This window comes from Mastomys coucha, unplaced genomic scaffold (assembly GCF_008632895.1).
Source record: "Mastomys coucha isolate ucsf_1 unplaced genomic scaffold, UCSF_Mcou_1 pScaffold11, whole genome shotgun sequence".
In the NCBI taxonomy this organism is placed as follows: Eukaryota; Metazoa; Chordata; class Mammalia; order Rodentia; family Muridae; genus Mastomys; species Mastomys coucha.
The window spans coordinates 2,745,113-2,763,535 of NW_022196893.1; the positions used below are offsets into that span (position 1 = coordinate 2,745,113).

An 18,423-nucleotide genomic window follows, 5' to 3' on the forward strand; every position below is an offset into this window, starting at 1 on the left:
AAAAAAAAGCATGTCAAAATAATTAACATATTTAATTGCATTCTCACCACAACTTTATGAGGTAGATGCCCTTAATTACAGATACACAAAGAAGGGTATGCAGCAGGCAGGAGCTCCCCAAGGCTCACATGGCTAGAAGGTGGCAATTCAGCACAAAGTCTCCTATATCTGGTCCTCAGTACAACATAGCCTCTCTCTCTCTAGAGGAAGAGTCACCTGACCAGGGACTCTTGGATGTCTCCAAAGCCTGCCTATATAGCATCCTTTAGGCTTGCTACCTTCTGAAATGTCTTCTGGTTTTTGATCAATTCTGACCAACAGAGGCATCTTTGCCAACTCTGCACCTGTAAGATTCATTTGTTTATGCAATGGGGAAAGAAAAGCTCAGGGATACTAAGAAATGTACCCAGAGTCACAAAGCCAGCAAGTGACAGAGGTAGACAGCGGCCCATGGAATCAAATCTAAGTATGTGTACTTTCAACTATTATCCATTTAATCCCAGCCTTGGAAAGTATTTTGGACATAAGAAAAATAAACAGCCCATTTGTCCAACAGCAGTCACACATGTGCCCTCATGCAATCCCCTGAACAGGGCTTCAGGGGAAACATAATTGTCAGTAATCTACAGCTGAACCACTTATTAAAGGGTGTGTGTGTGTGTGTGTGTGTCAGAAATCATATCCAAAGGCCACAACGTTGATCATGAGAGAAAGTCACTACCCAGGAGCTTGACACTGTGTTCCTATGCTCAGTTCCACCCTTGCTACCTATTCTGCGACAATCTGGACATCTCCTGGTGTTATCTTTCTTCCAGGCTTTTGCTGGCTAGTTTATGTTGACCTGACACAGGCTAGAGTCATCTGAAAGGAGGAAACCTTAATTAAGTAAATGCCTCCATATGATCTGGCTGTAAAGTGTTTCCTTAATTAATGATTGATGTAGGGGGGGCCAGCCCATTTAGGGGTAGTGTCATCCCTGGGCTAGTGGCCCTGGGCTCTATTAGAAAGCACAGTGAATAAGCCATAATGAGCAAGCCAGTAAGCAACATCCCTCTATGACATCTGCATCAGCTCCTGCCACCAGGATCCTGTCCTGACTTCTTCAGTGATGAACTGTGCTTTGGAAGTGTAAGTCAAATAAAGCCTTTCTTTCCTCCCCAAGTTTCTCTGGTCCATGGTGTTTTATCACAGCAACAATAACCCTGTCTAAGACAAGGACAAAGTATATGAATTCCTGCACACAAGCCCTGGCTCCTCTGGCTAGGTGATCCACACCTCCTAGGACTTCTAGATTGTAGCAGTATGGACATGGTGCCACACTTCTGGAGAGCATTTGTGTAAGACTCAGAGCTAGTCTTCTAGGGTATGTGGCAAACAAAGTAATACTTAAAAAAATAAATCCTGCTAGAAAGTGTAGACAGCTGTGCTTAGTGCTCACACAATCCCTCACCATTTGCTACTCTCTCAGAAAAGGACAGATGTAGTGTGAAGAAGACAGAGCCAAGCCTTCCATGATGGCAAGCCTGTACTGCCAACGTTTGTAGACTAGAGATCAAGATTAAATATGATAAGGTAGGGTCCTGCAGAGCCATCTCTCCTCTCCTGCACCAACCACATACCTCTTGCTGCATAAAGAAAAGCTGAAACAGAGTTGAGTTGGAAGAACTTGTTCCCAAGGCTGAGAATAGAGAGCCCTGGGTTATGCAGTCCTCAACCCAGCCCTTATTTCCAAACTTAGAAGGAAGGATCACAATCAGAATTCCCCTCCATCTGGGACAAAGGACAAGTAGGATGGTGCATAGGCAGTACCAGGCATGATACCTGGCATCTAATGAGTACCACTCATTCATTTATTCATCCTTCAGCCAAGACATATTTTCCATGTGTACACATCTAATACAGTTTATGGATGGAATACAAACACAGGACTGCAGTAAGGGACTCCCTCCTTATTGGTATCTACATGCTAAGGGAAGACACAGAGGGTAACACAAACAAGCAAACTGGCCAGATGTACCATCCTCACTACAGAGGAAATAGACCTATATGGGGACAGGGTGATGAGTGCACTTCCAGAATGGGCACTGGACCCACAGGGGGAGTGACATCTGAGCTGAAATGCAAGGAAAGGAGAGGACACAGCAGGCAAGTACAGAGCTCCAGAGGATAAAGGGCTTTGGCTGAAGGATGCTGTTTGGCAGTGGAAGCAGAAAACAAGAATCACTGAGGAACAAGTGGCAAAGTCAAGAAAGAGGATGGACCCTCATAACCTAAGGCATGGTTTGCTATTAAAGGCAACTAAGAGACCTCTGTTCAGTAGGGCAGACAAGTATGTTAGAAACTGGGTAGAAGATGATTCTGTTCCTGAAGAGGCTTTCTGGGACAGTAGAGCTCATTGTGTGGTGTCACTATCCAAGGAAGTCTGAAAGGAACACCCTTCATCCAAAGTTGTAGGTGGCCCAGGGCACAGGTTCATTTCCTTCCATGGGAATGTTCCTTGGCCCAGCACCAGTAGGTGTCACCAGAGACTATGACTATGGTTCTCTGAGAGGGACAGAAAATAGAAGCATAGCAGAACACTGGGGGCCAGCAGAGCTCAGGACTGCCCAGGTAACGCATTCCAGTCCACAAGACAGCGATTATCAACCCTCAGTGACTACGAGATGGCACTCTATTCAGAAGCAAACTTCGTTTTGTTTATTCCATACCTTTAATCCCAGCTATCTATCCAGCATTGATCTGAGCAAAAACAATGAGTCACATGACAAGTCCTCTACTCATGGGAGCTATGTCCAACAAAAAAAGATGAACTGTACTGAGTAGGTTAGAGAGGTAAGAGTATGACAATGGAGAGATAGCCAGAGGACCAGAGATGTCGCAAGTAAGACAGGATAGAGGGAAGTAGATGAAGGCAGGAAAGAGACAAGGTACTCATGGGAGGTCCAGGCAAGGGTCTGAAAGTGGAAAAAATTCAGACACCATGTCTTGATTATGCCCAACAAATGAAAATTAAGGACAGAGGATGGGGCAAAAAAGTGTCCTGGAGAAGGATTATCATGTGTGACAGGGCAGGAGAATAAGCAGAGACCAGACAAAGAGGTTGCCTTATTGCCAGACAATTGACAAGAATGTCTTGTGCCTAAAGCACTGGGTGATAATTTTTAACTCTCAACTTGACATGACTTAGAACCACCAGGAAAAAGAATATTAGTTAAAGAAACGTTTAAATCAGGTTGGCCCGTTGTGCATGTTAGGTGAGGGGTTTTCCTTATTAAATTAATTGATATTGGAAGAACTGGCCCACTGCGGGTGACACTGTTTCCTAGGCAGGGGTTCTGAGCTGTATAAGAGAGGAGAAAATAAGCAAGCAGGTGAACAAGCGTGTATAAGATCTCTGTCTGCCCTTGATTGTGCATGTCAAACTTCTCCCTGCTGTGTTGTCTCAGCAACTATTGACTCTTGCCTGGAATTTTGAGCTAAAGTCAGGCTTTTCTCCCCTCAAGCTGCTTTTTATTCGGACAGTTTATCAAGACAACATGAATGAAAAAGCTTGGACACATGGAGTAGAGGTGATAAGACATGGCCAGGCAGTGCTCTAATCTAAAGCCAGTCCTGTAGCTTTGGTGGCAGATCAAAATGCCAACCATTGTCTGGAAAAGAGAGTCGGTTGCTCAGAGCCCATCTCCAAAGACAGTTCATATTTGACATGAGTGATTAATATACAGAAAAACCAAAGCTCAGGTTCTGTCTAGATAGCAGTCACATGCTCGACTGGGTCTATGTGTTCCTATAATCGCATGACTGTAATTGTTTGTATGTCTGTATAACTAGTGTACATATATATTTATGCCTGCAGTTATGATTAAATTCAAGAAACCCAAGCCAATGTAATGCAAAGGGCAAAAACAAAACGAGCACATTTTACAGTCAGATAAGACACTGGAGGTATACAAAGTGGACCACTGTTGCCTCCAGTCTTCCAGTAAGTGCTGTGTGAATCAGAAGCATTCAATTAGTCAACCACGTTTCTTGGAAAGCCCTGAGACACTGTGTCACCTCATGTTCCCACTCATTCACTAATAGTTCAGCTAGAAAGCATTTAACTAGGGGACATGGGGAATGCAAAATGCACCCATGAGTTTAATTATATGGATGTCTATTTATATACATAACCTAATTTATATATAGATTTTGTGTGTATACTTTTTATATATAAATACTTATTGCACATGTCAATTTACTTGTGGTCACTACCAGTTACCACTTTATCAACTCAAAATCAAAACTACAATTTGAAATTCAGTCAGCTCTCCGTAGGCTGGAATGCTTTGATAGAACATGGCCACAGTGACTAGGACTGTCATATCTAGGAGGATGCAGCTCACTTACCAGGATGGCACCAGCACCAGATCTATGGGGCTGACACAGACCCCACTGCTGGGTCTGGAAAGACTGGGCACAGAGAATAGATTAGCTCACATCATCTTCCAGTCCCACAGAGGCATTCTGAGGCCTGAGAAGGTATATGGATAGTTTAGGAATCTATGAGTAGCACGGGGTGGTGACAAGCAGAGGAGAAGCTGTATTTGGCACCTGGAGTGGCCAGGTGTTATCATGATGTTGACCAAGACAAAGAAAGGAAGAGGAGAACCCCTTCAATGACACCTACACTTCACATTCAGTCCTCCAAGGGAACTGAGGCCCTGAGAAACATCCTGCCAAGATCACCTAAGAACCTGGTGGCAGGTGGCAGTGATGTCAGATAGTAGGTCACCATATTAAAATATGTTATGAGGGTCAGAAAACTGTCTGCAAAGGACAAAGGACAGTACAATCATCACCATGGGCTGTGCAGGCTGCATGGCCTCTGCTATAGCCAGATTACTGCTCCAGGAAAAGCAGTCAAGTTAGAAAGGACACCTAGACAAGACATGTCAGGATTCCAAACATCAAGCATCTAAATACAGATGCCTTCCAGAACTGGCCCAAGGGTGATCCCTAACCACCTATCACAGTGGACCATGACAGGCCTTTTATCCTGTGTGGGACATTTCTTTTTACAGAATTCACAAAGACAATTTTCAGATTCTACCTGGTGCCCTTCCTGTGATGGGGAGATCGAGTCCTATTGTTTGGTGGACTTTGATTTCACTTTTATGGTCTTTTCATAAAAATACAATAATAATAATATTAGTGTCATTTACAGCATTAACCAGCCATTAACTAAATTTGTATCAATCATATCAATCTTGCAGATAAGGAAATTGAGGCAGGAACAAGGCCTTGTTCATTTGGTCAATAAGACCAGAGAAAACAAACTAAGCTACAAAAGCATCATTTATCTAAATAAATGAAGACGTTTGTATTTAACATGAACTTTGAGGTCTGATTCTACTGGCTGACCCTGATACTAAAATGTCACATTCTCTCCAAAGAAGAGAAAATTGGTATACCTGCCTAGGCATTCACAGAAAGCTGGCATTATACCATGCCTATGGGACACTACAGATGTTTGAAGAGAACCTGAAATACAATGGTTTGTGGGCTTGTAAAGCTGGGCACATAGAGCATATGCAACTGCATATTATAGTATTTCAACTTCTGAGAAGGGGATGTGAGGGAAAACATTGTTTCTATGCATTCCTCTAAGAGTAGATAACAGCAAAGATAGATGGTGATGATGATTGTGATGATGATGGTGGTGATGATCATGATGATGATGATGGTGGTGGGTGGTGGTGGTAGTGGTGGTGATGATGACGACAGCGATGACAAAAATTAAGAAAGTAAATGTACTAGACTTGATCATGTCTGATTAGATGCACACAGAACCAGCCATTTTTCATTTCCTCACACATAAGTATTAATGAATTACTCACATATAAGTATGAATGTATGTACTTAGAGCCCATACTCAGGGCCATGAGAGTGTCAAATCCTTCCTGGCATGAACTTAATGGATGGCCGCACCCTCTCTAACAGTTGTTCTCAACCTGTGTGGGTCATGATCCCTTTGGTGGTCAAATGACCCCTTCTCAGGGGTTACTTCAGACCATCATACAACATAGACATTTACATTATGGTCATAACAGTAGCAAAATTACAGTTATGAAGCAGCAATGAAAATAATTTCATGGGGCTGGAGAGATGGCTCAGCGGTGAAGAGCACTGACTGCTCTTCCAGAGGTCCTGAATTCAATTCCCAGCAAGCACATGGTGACTCACAGCCATCTGTAATGGGATCAGATGCCCTCTTCTGGTGTGTCTGAAGACAGCAACAGTGTACTTACATACATTAAATAAATAAATATTTTAAAAAAATAAGAAAATAATTTCATGGTTGGGGGTCACCACAACACGAGGAACTGTGTTGTAAAAAAAAAAAATCACAGTTAGGAAGGTTGAGAACCACTGCTTTATAAGGTGGGTTGTGGGACACTGTCCTGACTGATAAGGCAGAAGGTTACTTAGGTCACAGAGAAAAGAAGGGACCTGGGAAACAGTACAGGGACCAGTTCCAGGTTACTGTGATTTGCCCAGCACTTTCCTCTGCGTCTACATAAGACTGGCTCATGCACTTTGACCTGGCTAAGAAACAACCTTGGGAGAGCCTCCAAGATGGCTTTCCAAATAAAGGTGTTTGCTGCTAAGCTTGATTAACCGAGTTCAATACCCAAACTGCACATAATAGAAAGAGAAGACTGACTCATACAAGTTGCTCTCTGACTTCTACATGTGTGTCTTCCACACTAAATAAATAAATTTAAAACTTAGAAAATAAACAGCCTGCAGGAACACATGACTATGTGAGACTTCACCTATCTATACAGCAAAGAACCAAAAAAAAAAAAAAAAAAAAAAAAAAAAAAATCCTCAGGAATGAAAGGAGAGAGGATGGGTGCATTCCTAACACTAGAGAAGACCCCTTTGTTTTGGAAGATGATACAGAGCTGCTCACTCTAACTTAGCAATAGTGGAGGGCAGAATATGTCAGCTGAATGAGCAGGGACAGGAGTCAGCCAAAAACATGCTGTAAGCAGGCTTGGATGTGGCTGGGCAGAGCCAGGGGAAGTTTTTCTTAAGCATGTGTATGAAAATCTAATTCATTAACAGTAAATGAAAGGCAGTCTTCAGTTTGTCATCCATTCCAGTCACATTCTAATAAAACTTCCTGGCCCGCAATCAGAGTTAATTAGCAAGATTACCCTTTCCAGCGGGCAGCAAGGACATGATGAGCTTCCCGAAAAGAACTCATAGTGACCTTCAGAGAGGGTGGGGCCTGGACCAGCTGCCTCTTGTGGCCCATGTGATCCTCAGAGCCAAGCCACAGGCCCAACGTGGCACTCGAAAACCCACAGCTGGGCTGCCACCCATTTCTCTCCAGCCTCTAGATCCACCCAGAGAGAAGAGATGGGTGGTTCTCTATGCAATCATACACTTGTACCCAGACGTACAATATGTATGCTTATATGTGTATGTGGAATGTAAGGGGTGTGTGTGTGTGTTGTTGTTCACACAAGTGTGGAGTGCGAGGATTAGATGTGAGGTGTGAACTGTGTGATGTGTATGTCTCATGTGTATGGTTTAGGATCCCTTGGTGTTTGCAAACTGGATGGCAAGTGAGCACGGCCACCACCCACAGACCTCAGAGGGTGAAGTAGACAGCACTGTCAAACACCAATCAAAATGCAGGGTAGGTTTTTCTCTAATGAGAACACCAAATGCACACTCAAGTGACAGATTTATTCTCCTCCTCATGTGGAACAAGCCTCGATTCCCCATCCCTAGTCATCCCGGCAAGTGGAACATGCAGTGATCAAAGTTGCACTGGGAATGGATGTGAGCTAAGAGAACAAAAGAAGAGTAAATGGGGGGTGTGCATGTCTTGAGGGTTAGAGGACCGTGGGAGCATGGAAACAGCCCCTTTCTCCAAATCCAAACCAGCATCTAAACTTGACAGGAAAAGCAAGGACCAGAAACACTCCTGGTCTACCAGGACAGAGGAGAAAGGACCACCACAACCTTACCTCAGAATAGAAGTAGGTGGAGGCTCCCTCCACAGCAGTGGACTGAATTCCAAAGACCCATTCACATGGGAGATAAGCTATATAAAGATTGTTCTGCGGCCACCACATAGTCCACCAGGGTAGAGAAAGCTCTTAATTACAGCCAAGGCTCTGGGTTAAGCCTGTCCACAGAACAGCCACAACCCCACACACGGTCGGAAGCTGAAGCTGAGACTGGATCTCCTGAGAACTCCACTCAGGCTACAGAGAATAGGGAGCTGGTATGGTGACACGGAGGCACTCCTCTGGATGTATCTAAAGTCAAGGGGACAGTAAGACGATCGCCATGGGCAGCCCCAAAAGCCTGCTCAACCTTTAAGCTGCCCTTGTTCCACTCAGTAGCTATGCTGGCTGAAAAGGAGGGAATATAAGCTTTGAAAGCAACCAGGCCCATTCTGCTTCACCAGCATCAGCAACACTTCCATTCAGCATCACTCCATTCTGCATCACAAAGGTCACATTCATCTCCACTCAAATCATCACCATCCATATCATAGCACCCCATTCAGCATCACCTCTATTCACAGCCTTAGTCAGTATGAAGTCCGTGTTCAGGATGGTTCCCATTCAGTTAAGGCAGCAGTGTCACTCACAGACATCGCCCATGTGCAGAAACTATGTGTGGTGTCTGGATTCTGTCATGTGCCTTGATTTGATCTTCCCAGATGTTTCCACTATGTTATTGTAAGCCTTTTTTTTTTTTTATTTTGTTTTGCTTTGTTTATACTCGAAGTGACTGTAAGGGGATTTTGTTTCGATTGTCACCAGAACAGACCAGTCCTTCCTCATCTCCCAGCTGTGTTTACAAGAACTGCCTTCTCCCTGGGTGGTTAAGCACTAACTGAAATCTCACTTCTTCTCAGGCATTTGGAGAATCCTGACTATAGAGGGCCCATGCTATTTTCTTGAGGGTCTAGTGAGCATGTGTCCTTCTGGATCTAGCTGCATCTGTCTCTCCATCTGATACCTTCTCTGACTCACAATGGCTTTGCTTTGGTATAAAACTCCCTCCCTCGAAAAAGAAGGGATAGTAACTCTCCAAATATTAAACAAGATCATTTAAGACTCAAATGCTCAGCCTATTTCTTCTGCAGGGCTAGACAATGTGCCCTGTGTGAACTAGACTGATTGCCAGGCATCCTAGGAAATGGCCTCCTCCTCTCTTAAATTTGCAGGCCACAGAACTCTAAAGAGCAATGACAGGCTTATGCTAGCATCCTCTCCAACCACGCACACATCCACTCAACCCTGGACCCTGTTCCTAGTCCCAGGAGGCACAATGGCATCACCTGGAGTTTTGGAGTAGCTGATGGATGTCCCAGTCCACAGGGCCAGGCCAATGGAGGCAGCAGCCAGGGTAGATAAGAGTAGGGACTCCTTTTCAGTTCTTCCAGGAAATGGCTGAGTGCTCCCTGTGCAAAGCTCTTCCTTGGCCCTCACCAATTCACCCATTCATTCACCCACTCATGCGTCCTTCAGACGTAACTCTCATGAGAACACTTTCAGTCAAACCTGCTTTCTGCTTCTCACAACAGACAGCATCACCCCATAGACAGATGTCTATGATTGGAAACAGAGAAAGGAGACATATATTCATTCTGTGAAGTCACCTGACCTTTGACCTTTTAAAAAACAAACACATGTATGTAATGTTTTCTGGAGTAAGCAGGCTATATGTATATATTTAAACACATACATATATGTGTAATGATAATTAAAGAAAAAGAAGCCATGAATTTGATAGAGAAGTTGGAAGGAGGAAAGGCAAGAGGAAAATGATGTAATTACATTATAACATCAAAAGATATTTCAAATAACTTTTAAAAGAAATACAGATCAAACATCAGCATGGTTTATGAGGTTGAGATACAGGCTGGTTTTTTGCAGGGCACTGGGCCTCAGGGTACACTATGCCCTCATCGTGCCCCCTCTGCATGAAAGGTAGAGATGCTCTGCCTAACCCCAGGCAGAAGCTATAGGAACAGGATTAATATCTGCAGGACGGGTACTAGGATCACCATCCAGGGTAGTGGAGAGACATAACTACCAAGTAAATTCCAAAGCACACAACAGAACAGGAGGGATCTAGTGCAGATGGATAAAATAAATAACACTGACTATTTCTAGTGGTGAAGCTTAACAAGTAGCTGTTTCCTGCAGGTCTTGTTCAGAGATTTGTGGAAGGCACCCTGGGAACAACTTCCAGGATCTGAAGAATACTTTAACCAGGGTCAGCTTCATTATCCGTGCCATTGAACTACCATAATTTCGTCATTACAAGTAAACATCAGGGCTGCAGAGGTGGCCTGCTATCCAAGAGATCTTGCTATAAAGACCAGAGCGATGATCCTAGCACCCACATAGCAAATACCTGGAAAGCCCAGCTCTGCAGTAGGCAGAACAGGAGAACCATGGAGGTCGTTTGGCTTCCAGCCTAACCCAGGCAACACTGCTTCAAAGAAACAGGCAGAGAGTGATCGAAGAAGTCAGCCGATGTTCTCTTTTGGCTTCTGTACATGCCCAGGTGAGTGCATCTGCACGCACATGCACAGACACAGACAAACATGGATAACCAAGCAAACAAATGAGTCTTTTAAAAATGTCATAGAGCTCAGGAGACAGTTCAGTTAGGTAACAGGAGCGCTTGCCTTAAAAATAAAAAGCAATCTAAGTCTTATATCTCAATTTACGTCATGATTTTGGAATGCACAGCGATGAGGTGGTACTAATGCTGATGTCTGTAAATTGTTTTTTTTTTAATAATATGGTGTTATTACTCTTCAAGAATTTTATATATGCATACAATGTACTGATCTTACCCATGCCCCACTAACTCACCCTCACTTCCGACACACAGAACCTACCAATACAACCTGTCTGCTTCCTGAGAAAATAACCACAATCAAACATACAAAACAAAAACAAGAGCCTACATACATATACACATGCAAGCATACACATTGTATATCTGGGAACATGTGTATGACCACAGAGAGCAGGTATTTTTCTATTACCTGTGCTCTGAAGCACTGTCCCTTATTCAGAGGCAAGATTGGTGATGGAGACTCCTCACCAGTATTCAGAGTTGGAGGAGGCCAGCCCATGCAGGATAGAGGCTAAACAAGCATTCTTCTCCCAGCCCTGCTGCCCTATTAGCTGGGCAGTATGTCTCAGGACCTCACCTTGGAGGGATTTTTCTGCCATCCCTATTCAGCCTTGCCAAGATCTAGATCCAGCCTGAAACAGCCTGGCAGGGTGGGAAAAATGCTAGTGGTCAATACCAAGTGCCTCTGGCCTCTTAGAAATTTACCTCAAGGCATTGTGGGATGACATCTGGAGCTATTAGCCCTGAGCTTCCATGCTGGATGCCTGCTTCTCTACCACGGCTAGGGCACTGCTCTCTAGCTCCTCTCCCAGACTTCTATCCAGCATGAACCTCTATCAGTCTTTAAGCCCAGCCCTGGCCAGTCTACTATTTCTCTCTCCAACCCACCTCCCCCCTGACCTACAACCAAGAATAGCTTGTTTTCAGCTCTGCTTGTCAGGATCTTAGCAGCTGGTAAAAGAAAGGAAGGTTTGGGTTGTAAGGAGGGTTAAACAAAGTCGATGGTTAAGTCTATGGTCAATGCCTTGTTTGCATGCCAGGAAATGGGTTATTTTCACTTAGCCCTCTGGACACCAGTGGTCTCTCATCTGTCAAGCAGAACTAGTCATCAGTACTGATCTCTCCCAAACCTGAGTCTCTGCATGTCTCCAACTGCCTTCTAAAGGGATGGTCCCTTTCTCCCTCTGCTCACACAACCTTTCTCTCTCTGTACAGATCTAGCTATGCCCAGGCACTGCATAACAGCCTACAATGTCCTCACCATAACTCCAAAACCTTTTATACTCAGACTCCTAGAATATGGAAGAGTCAGCAAGGCTCTGTTCTCTGTGACAGCACTGCACCACTATATCATAGTTCACTGATGGGTCAAGCATCCCTCAATCCCACTTCACCTCTTGTGTCAATCCCTCATATTCACCGTCACCCTGAGCACAATTCTTCCAGAGAGCCCCACCTTGCCTTCTCAGCAATGTCTCCCCCAATACCTGAGACTCCAGCTTGACTCTGTGTGTGTCTACATCGCTCATGCGTCTTTACTAACCTGGAGACAAGGATCCACCACCACAGGGTCTACTGCCCCAGAAATCATCACAAGGCCTCACAGATGTAGAGCCTCAATAAGTGCCCATTTCATTTAAACCCTGGATTAGCAAACAATACACAGAGTCATACTATGGTAGGAAAATCTAGAGCCACACCAGTTTCTGGAATAATCTATGTTCCTTCATACTGGGATTCAGGCCAGAGCCCTTCTTAGGATCTGTTCCCTTCTAAACCTATGTGTTTTCAACCCTTTGGGGTTTCAAAGGACCTTTTTGCTTAGGTCGCCTAATGCCATCAGAAAACACAAATGTTTTAGTTACTATTTGTAACACTGACAAAATTACAGTGATGAAGCAACAATAAAAGTAATTTTATGGTTGGGGGTCACCACAACATGAGGACTTATATATTAAAGGGTCACATCATTAGGAAGGCTGAGAGCCACTGCTCTAAGCTATCCCTATCTGTTCCAATATGGATCCCATCTACTGCCCCAAGTCTGCAAGGCTGCTTGTTCTCCTGACAGAGAGCCCACTGGGATTCCCAGCCTGGGACTGCTCACTCCCCTGCAGTAATCAGCAAGAGAGTCAGACTCTGGTCCCAGCACTTCTTCCTCTAACCAGCCTCAAAACACAGGCCTTGCTGGGCCTGGAGGAGAATATCACACAGTATCTACTGCTATCCAAAACGGAGAAAGATCAACACAAGGAAGGAGTGAGAGCTTAAAACTAAAGACAGGCTGGGGGAAAAAAAGAAAAATCTCTCTGCACGTCCCATTCTGGTAAGAGCAGTTCTCACAAGAACCCCCTCTAAAATCCTGGAGGTCAGAATTCAAGGACACAGCCCTAAAGCCAGTATCAGTGTCTGCTGTTATTCAATGCCCAGGCTTTCCCCCAATTACCCACTACACTCAAGAGATTCCAGGCAAACAAGTTAGAGAGCTGAGTCACCTTAGATGTCAAAAGGTCACCAGTCCCTGGGGCAAACAGATGATTTGGTTCTTCCAGGCAGAATGGATTAAGTCTGTTAGTCCGACATTGCTTTGCTAGCCCTGGGGAATGGTGGCTTCACCTGCCCCGCTGTTGCTCCTTGCCCACCCACGACTCCTCTGAACTTGGCACACTGCCATCTGTCTCTGCTGCCTGTTCAGGTGGCAGGTGGGGATATCCTTGGGAGGGGACAGAGGACCACAGGGAAGTAGCGCAACTCACTTTCACAAAGCCGACGCCTCAGCTTGCCACGGATCTTGTCAATGGCATTGAAGTCGGAAACATGGAAGACATGGGCAGACTTGGGTTCAGAAGCGATCTCATCCAGCTCCTCCTTTAACGCCGCACCCACACCAACAGCAAAAATGCGGATTCCGGCTGCATGAGCAGCTGCTGCAGCATCCAGCACCAGGTCCTGGCTACGGCCATCGGTCAACAGGATGGCCACCTGCTTGAAGGCACGATTCCCAGGCCTGCCGCCTGCCTGGGCAGAGAAGCTGAGGCTGGTGATGTAACGCAGGGCGTCGCCAGTGTTCGTGTTACCTCCGTGGTAGGTGATGCGCCTCGCAGCCGCCTTCACCTCCTCTCGGGAGCTGAAGTGGCCCAGTTCGAAGGCTGTAGTGGGCTGATCGCTGTAGCGCACAACCCCCACACGGGTGTGGCCAGGGCCCACCTCAAAGGTGTCTACCAGGTTGGCTACCCACTGGCGGACCTTCTCAAAGTCCTCCTTGCCCACACTGGAAGACGTGTCCAGGAGGAAGACCAGATCATACTGTACACTTTTGCAACCTGAACAAGGAAAGAGTAAAGGGAGAATGAGTGGTAGGAGACCTACAGATTTCGTTCCCTCCTTTAGATTTGACTAACAAGCCTGCCTGTCCTACCTCTTACTGACATCCCACAGCAAGCCTGATGGTCTATGGTCTACTTTCCCACACCTAACTGATTGCTAGAAGCAAGTTTCCAAGTTGGTCGTGTGGATTTCCCTGACTACATGGAGTCTACTGCCCTGAGTATTTTACCATGAGAAACTACATCAAATGTATATTTTTAAATAGTAAAAATAAATACGCTTATATGGAGTTCTAAAATGCTTCATATGCTTTACTTTCTAAAAATAGATCCTACATAAACTACATGATGTTTTTAATTAAACAAAATAAAGCATTAATAATAATTTCCCCCCTTAAAGAAGCCCTTAGTATAGGTCTACCCATCCATTCCATAGCTCAGTTTTTGGAGAAAAGGTGTTTTCTAAGCTTCACAGTGCAGAACAAACACAGGGGAGCTACTGAGAATCTTGTCTGAAGTCGTCCAAAACGAAAGACTTGAAGAATCAGCAACAGCCACACATGAGTGCACAGGGCAAAAACATGAGGGTCGTAAAGAACATATTCTGTGAAATATCAAGTTGACTAAGGTCAAAGACTGATGCTGCCCACGACAGCACGAGGGAATGGACTTGTCTGCCAAATGAGGACTTAGAGATCTGTTGCATCATTTCAAGGGCCTTTCAAAGGAATTACCAGTCAATCAGCTGAAGACGTGGTGACTTAAGCCCAGAAAACTCATAAAACTGGGGAGAGGTATATAAGAATTCTCCAAGCAGCATGACCAATGAAACCATATGAAGAAGCTTCAGCATTGCTTAGATTAAATGACTGAAATGGAAATCACTGGTGGGAGAGAAGGGAAGCCACCCACCAGCAGGGGGTGGGAGGGAAGGGAGGAGGCAGGGGGGGGGCTTTACTTCCCAACAGAGTCCTACATTGTGTGGGAATTGTGTTTAGAGAGTCTTTCCAGTCCTGCTTCCCCACCCCCTCTATGTATATATGCAAATTCTGCAGGTATGTGGAGCTATGAAAGAACTATTAATTTCATTATCATATATGTTCTGCTCTTATATTTGTAAATTAGTAAAAAGCAAAACCCAGGTTCACACACTCACTCACCTTACAAAAACTCTCTTCATAGGGCTAGAGAGATGGCTCAGTGGTTAAGAGCACTGGCTGCTCTTTCAGAGGACCCAAGTTCAATTCCCAGCACCCACATGGTGTTTGACAATGGTTTCTAACTCCAGTTCCAGAGGACTTGGCACACTTGCACAGACATGCAGGCAGAACACCAATGCACACAAAAACAAATAAATCTTTAAAAAGAAACTTCTTAATACCCACTTTTATAAATTCTTCATACCACCATATTCTTTTACACACATTCTTTCTTGGACAGAGGTCAAGTCTTTCACAGTCTTGCACACTCTCACATTCACTCTCACAATAGTTTGCTCTCTCAGGCCCCATTTGAACAGATAGTACTTGCACATACATCAATTGAAAGGCAACTGCCACACCTGCTACATTTCTGACACACTGGTACACTCAGTCAGTCAGTCAGTCATGAGCTAATCCACAGGATCACACCCTCACTTGCACACCCACACATGAATGTTGACCATCCCATCTCCAATGTCATGTCCCACCTGCACGCTGGGCCTGGCAGCCACCATGCCCTCCCCATAGCAGTAGAATCCACAGAAGGCAGGCCAGAGGATTCCCTCTGGGGACAGCCATGGCTCTCCTGCTCTTGGAGACAGACATATCTTGGTCAGGAAGAGATAATTCAGGGATCTAGTGGAGCATTTCCTGTGTGGAAAAAGACACACCCTGAGAAACACTACAGAGCTGAAAGGTCAGAAGAAAAAGAAGGGAGGAATCCCACATCCACATGCTAACCAATCTGCAGCCCATAGTTTCACTCTTTTTCCCCAGAGCCAATAGTGTAACCTTCTGTAAAGTGATACCACGGGATCTGGCCAATCGCCTTCCTGGGTCATTGATGAAGTCTGGATGTTGGGTGACCTACAGCTGTGCCCTTCCAAGCTCTCTTCATTAGTACCATCCCAGTCCCCTAATTAGCATGACCCACAGACCTATTAAGACCAGCCATCCCGATCTCACCAGCCCAGCAGGCTCAAGATGGTGGCTGTGGACTCTCAAGGAGTTTCTCACAGATACCATGGCTGCAGCAGACCTTCCCCTATGGAGAATGTTTCCCTCTGCCAAAATGTCATACTTACCAAGAGCCTTGGAGGAACTCAGCCCAGACATGGCTCTTCCCCCAGGGATGACCCTTCGTATGGCTGAGAGACACCGTCAGCAGTATCCAGTGAACAATGGCCTCCCCTCGTTTTAACAATGGCCTGTCATTTCATCCTTTTGCCTCCCTGCCCCACCTACCACCATATCATGTTTGGGGTTGACAAACTGGAACACAAAGTATATTTGGCTGGTTTTGTGTGTCAACCTGATACAAGCTAGAGTCATCAGAGAGAAAGGAGCCTCCATGAGATCCATCTGTAAGGTATTTTCTCAATTAGTAATCAATAGGGGAGGTCACAGCCCATTGTGGGTGGTACCATCCTTTGCCTACTAGTCCTGGGTTCTATGAAAAAGCGAGATGAGCAAGCCATGTGAAGCAAGCCAGTAAGCAGCACCCTTTCCTGGCTTCTGCCCTAGCTCCTGCCTCTGAGATCCTGCCCTGTTTGGGATTCTGTCCTGACTTTCTTCAATAATGAACAGCAATATGGAAGTATGAGCTAAATTAACCCTTTCTCTCCAACTTGCTTTTTGGTCCTGGTGCTTTGTCTGCGCAAACAGAAACCCTAACAAAGACACAGTTACTAGTGGTTTCCAGGACAACCCCTGCCACCCTGTTGCTCTGAAATTTGCGCTACCCATCCTAAGGTTCTGTCTCTAGCTTGGCTCATGGGATGGGGGAAAGCCTTTATGATTTCAGTAAGTCTTCACATTTTACAGGTAGGCACAGTAACCTTCATTGTGTATATGAGAAGTAATCCATGAAGGAGCTTGCTATGTTCAGCTATACTCCTAGAAATGGTGGAGCCAAGATCACACACACTGAAAACAGCAGTAAAGTATGCTGAGAGTCATCCCTGAACACTAAGTCCAGGTTTTTAGGCAGCCTTTGGTAGGGATGGGGACAAGCCAGGGACATGCCTGAGCCTCAAGCCAAAATTTCCTTCTAGTCCTATATTCACCAAACTATAACATATGACAAGATTTTTTTAAGGTTTATTTGTTATTTTTTTATTAGATATTTTCTTTATTTACATGTAAATTTCTCCTTTCCCAGTTTCCCTTCCAAAAAACAAAGAAACAAACAAAACAACAAAAATAAACCCCTGTTGCCTCACCCCTCCCCATGCCTGCCCCACCCTCTCCCACTTATTGGCCCTGGCATTCCCCTACACTGGGGCACAGAACCTTCACAGGGCCGAGGTCCTCTCCTCCTATTGATGATCGAATTTGCAATCCTCTACTATACACATGCTGCCAGAACAATCAGACCCCTCCATGTGCAGTCCTTGGTTGGTGGTTGAGACCCTGGGAGCTCTGAGGGTACTAGTTAGTTCACATTGTTGTTCGTCCTAAGGGGCTGCAAACCCCTCAGCTCCATAGGTCCTTTCTCTAATATGACAAGATTTTAACACATCAATTTTCAGATGCACATCACCAAAGTGATGTGGTCTAGAAGCTGTATGCCAAAGACTAAGGAGGCTGTTCATGATCACAATTCATTCAAGGGCGACAGGTCATCCCAATTCTGCTCACAGATCACAACTCTTCCCACATCCCCTCTAACCCTCTATAAAGCTAAAAGGCTTACACCTGGAGGGCCCCTCCTCAAACCCTGCACCTCCCTGTCAAATTAGCATCAAGCTGAAGCTGGCTATAACCCGACATGAGTTTTAAACATGGTTGATTCCATGGGGTCTGACATTGAGCCATGCTGCAACTATCTACCCATGAGTATGCCCTCCCCTCTTGGTGTTAAGGAGCCTCGTTAAGCATGGGGGAAAGATCTTAGTAGACCTGGTTCTGGTGCAAAACCCAGAGAAAAGTAAGTCAGTTTATGCTGATAGGTAAGGGGAAAGAAGAAAGCAAAGCAAGGGGGGAGGGAGGAAGAAAAGAGGGAGACACGGAGGGACGGAAGGAAGAATGAAGAGGGAGTTAACAACAGCTGCCACGTGGGAAAGTTGAGCACAGAGGCTGTGGTTGGCCAGGAAACAGGATCATCCGGGCCATTCTCTACAAACACCACGGCAGCACCCAAACCTTGTCTTGATAGTTCCTTAATAGTAAATCTATCCCCAGTGCCTGACACTGACAGTAAGGAGGGCTACTTGCCTGATCCT

The 18,423-nt window shown here is 45.2% G+C and overlaps 1 protein-coding gene across 1 annotated transcript in view; it reads right to left on the bottom strand.

The window, feature by feature from the left end:
- Window positions 1–18,423, bottom strand: part of Col22a1 (collagen type XXII alpha 1 chain) — a 248,131-nt gene that overhangs the window by 208,018 nt on the left and 21,690 nt on the right. The window contains exons 2-3 of the mRNA XM_031345491.1: window positions 15,688–15,850; window positions 13,428–13,994 (exon numbers count right to left, since the gene is read on the bottom strand). Coding sequence (XP_031201351.1) covers window positions 13,428–13,994; window positions 15,688–15,805 — 685 coding nt within the window. The 5' untranslated portion in view covers window positions 15,806–15,850. The remainder of the gene's footprint in view (window positions 1–13,427; window positions 13,995–15,687; window positions 15,851–18,423) is intronic.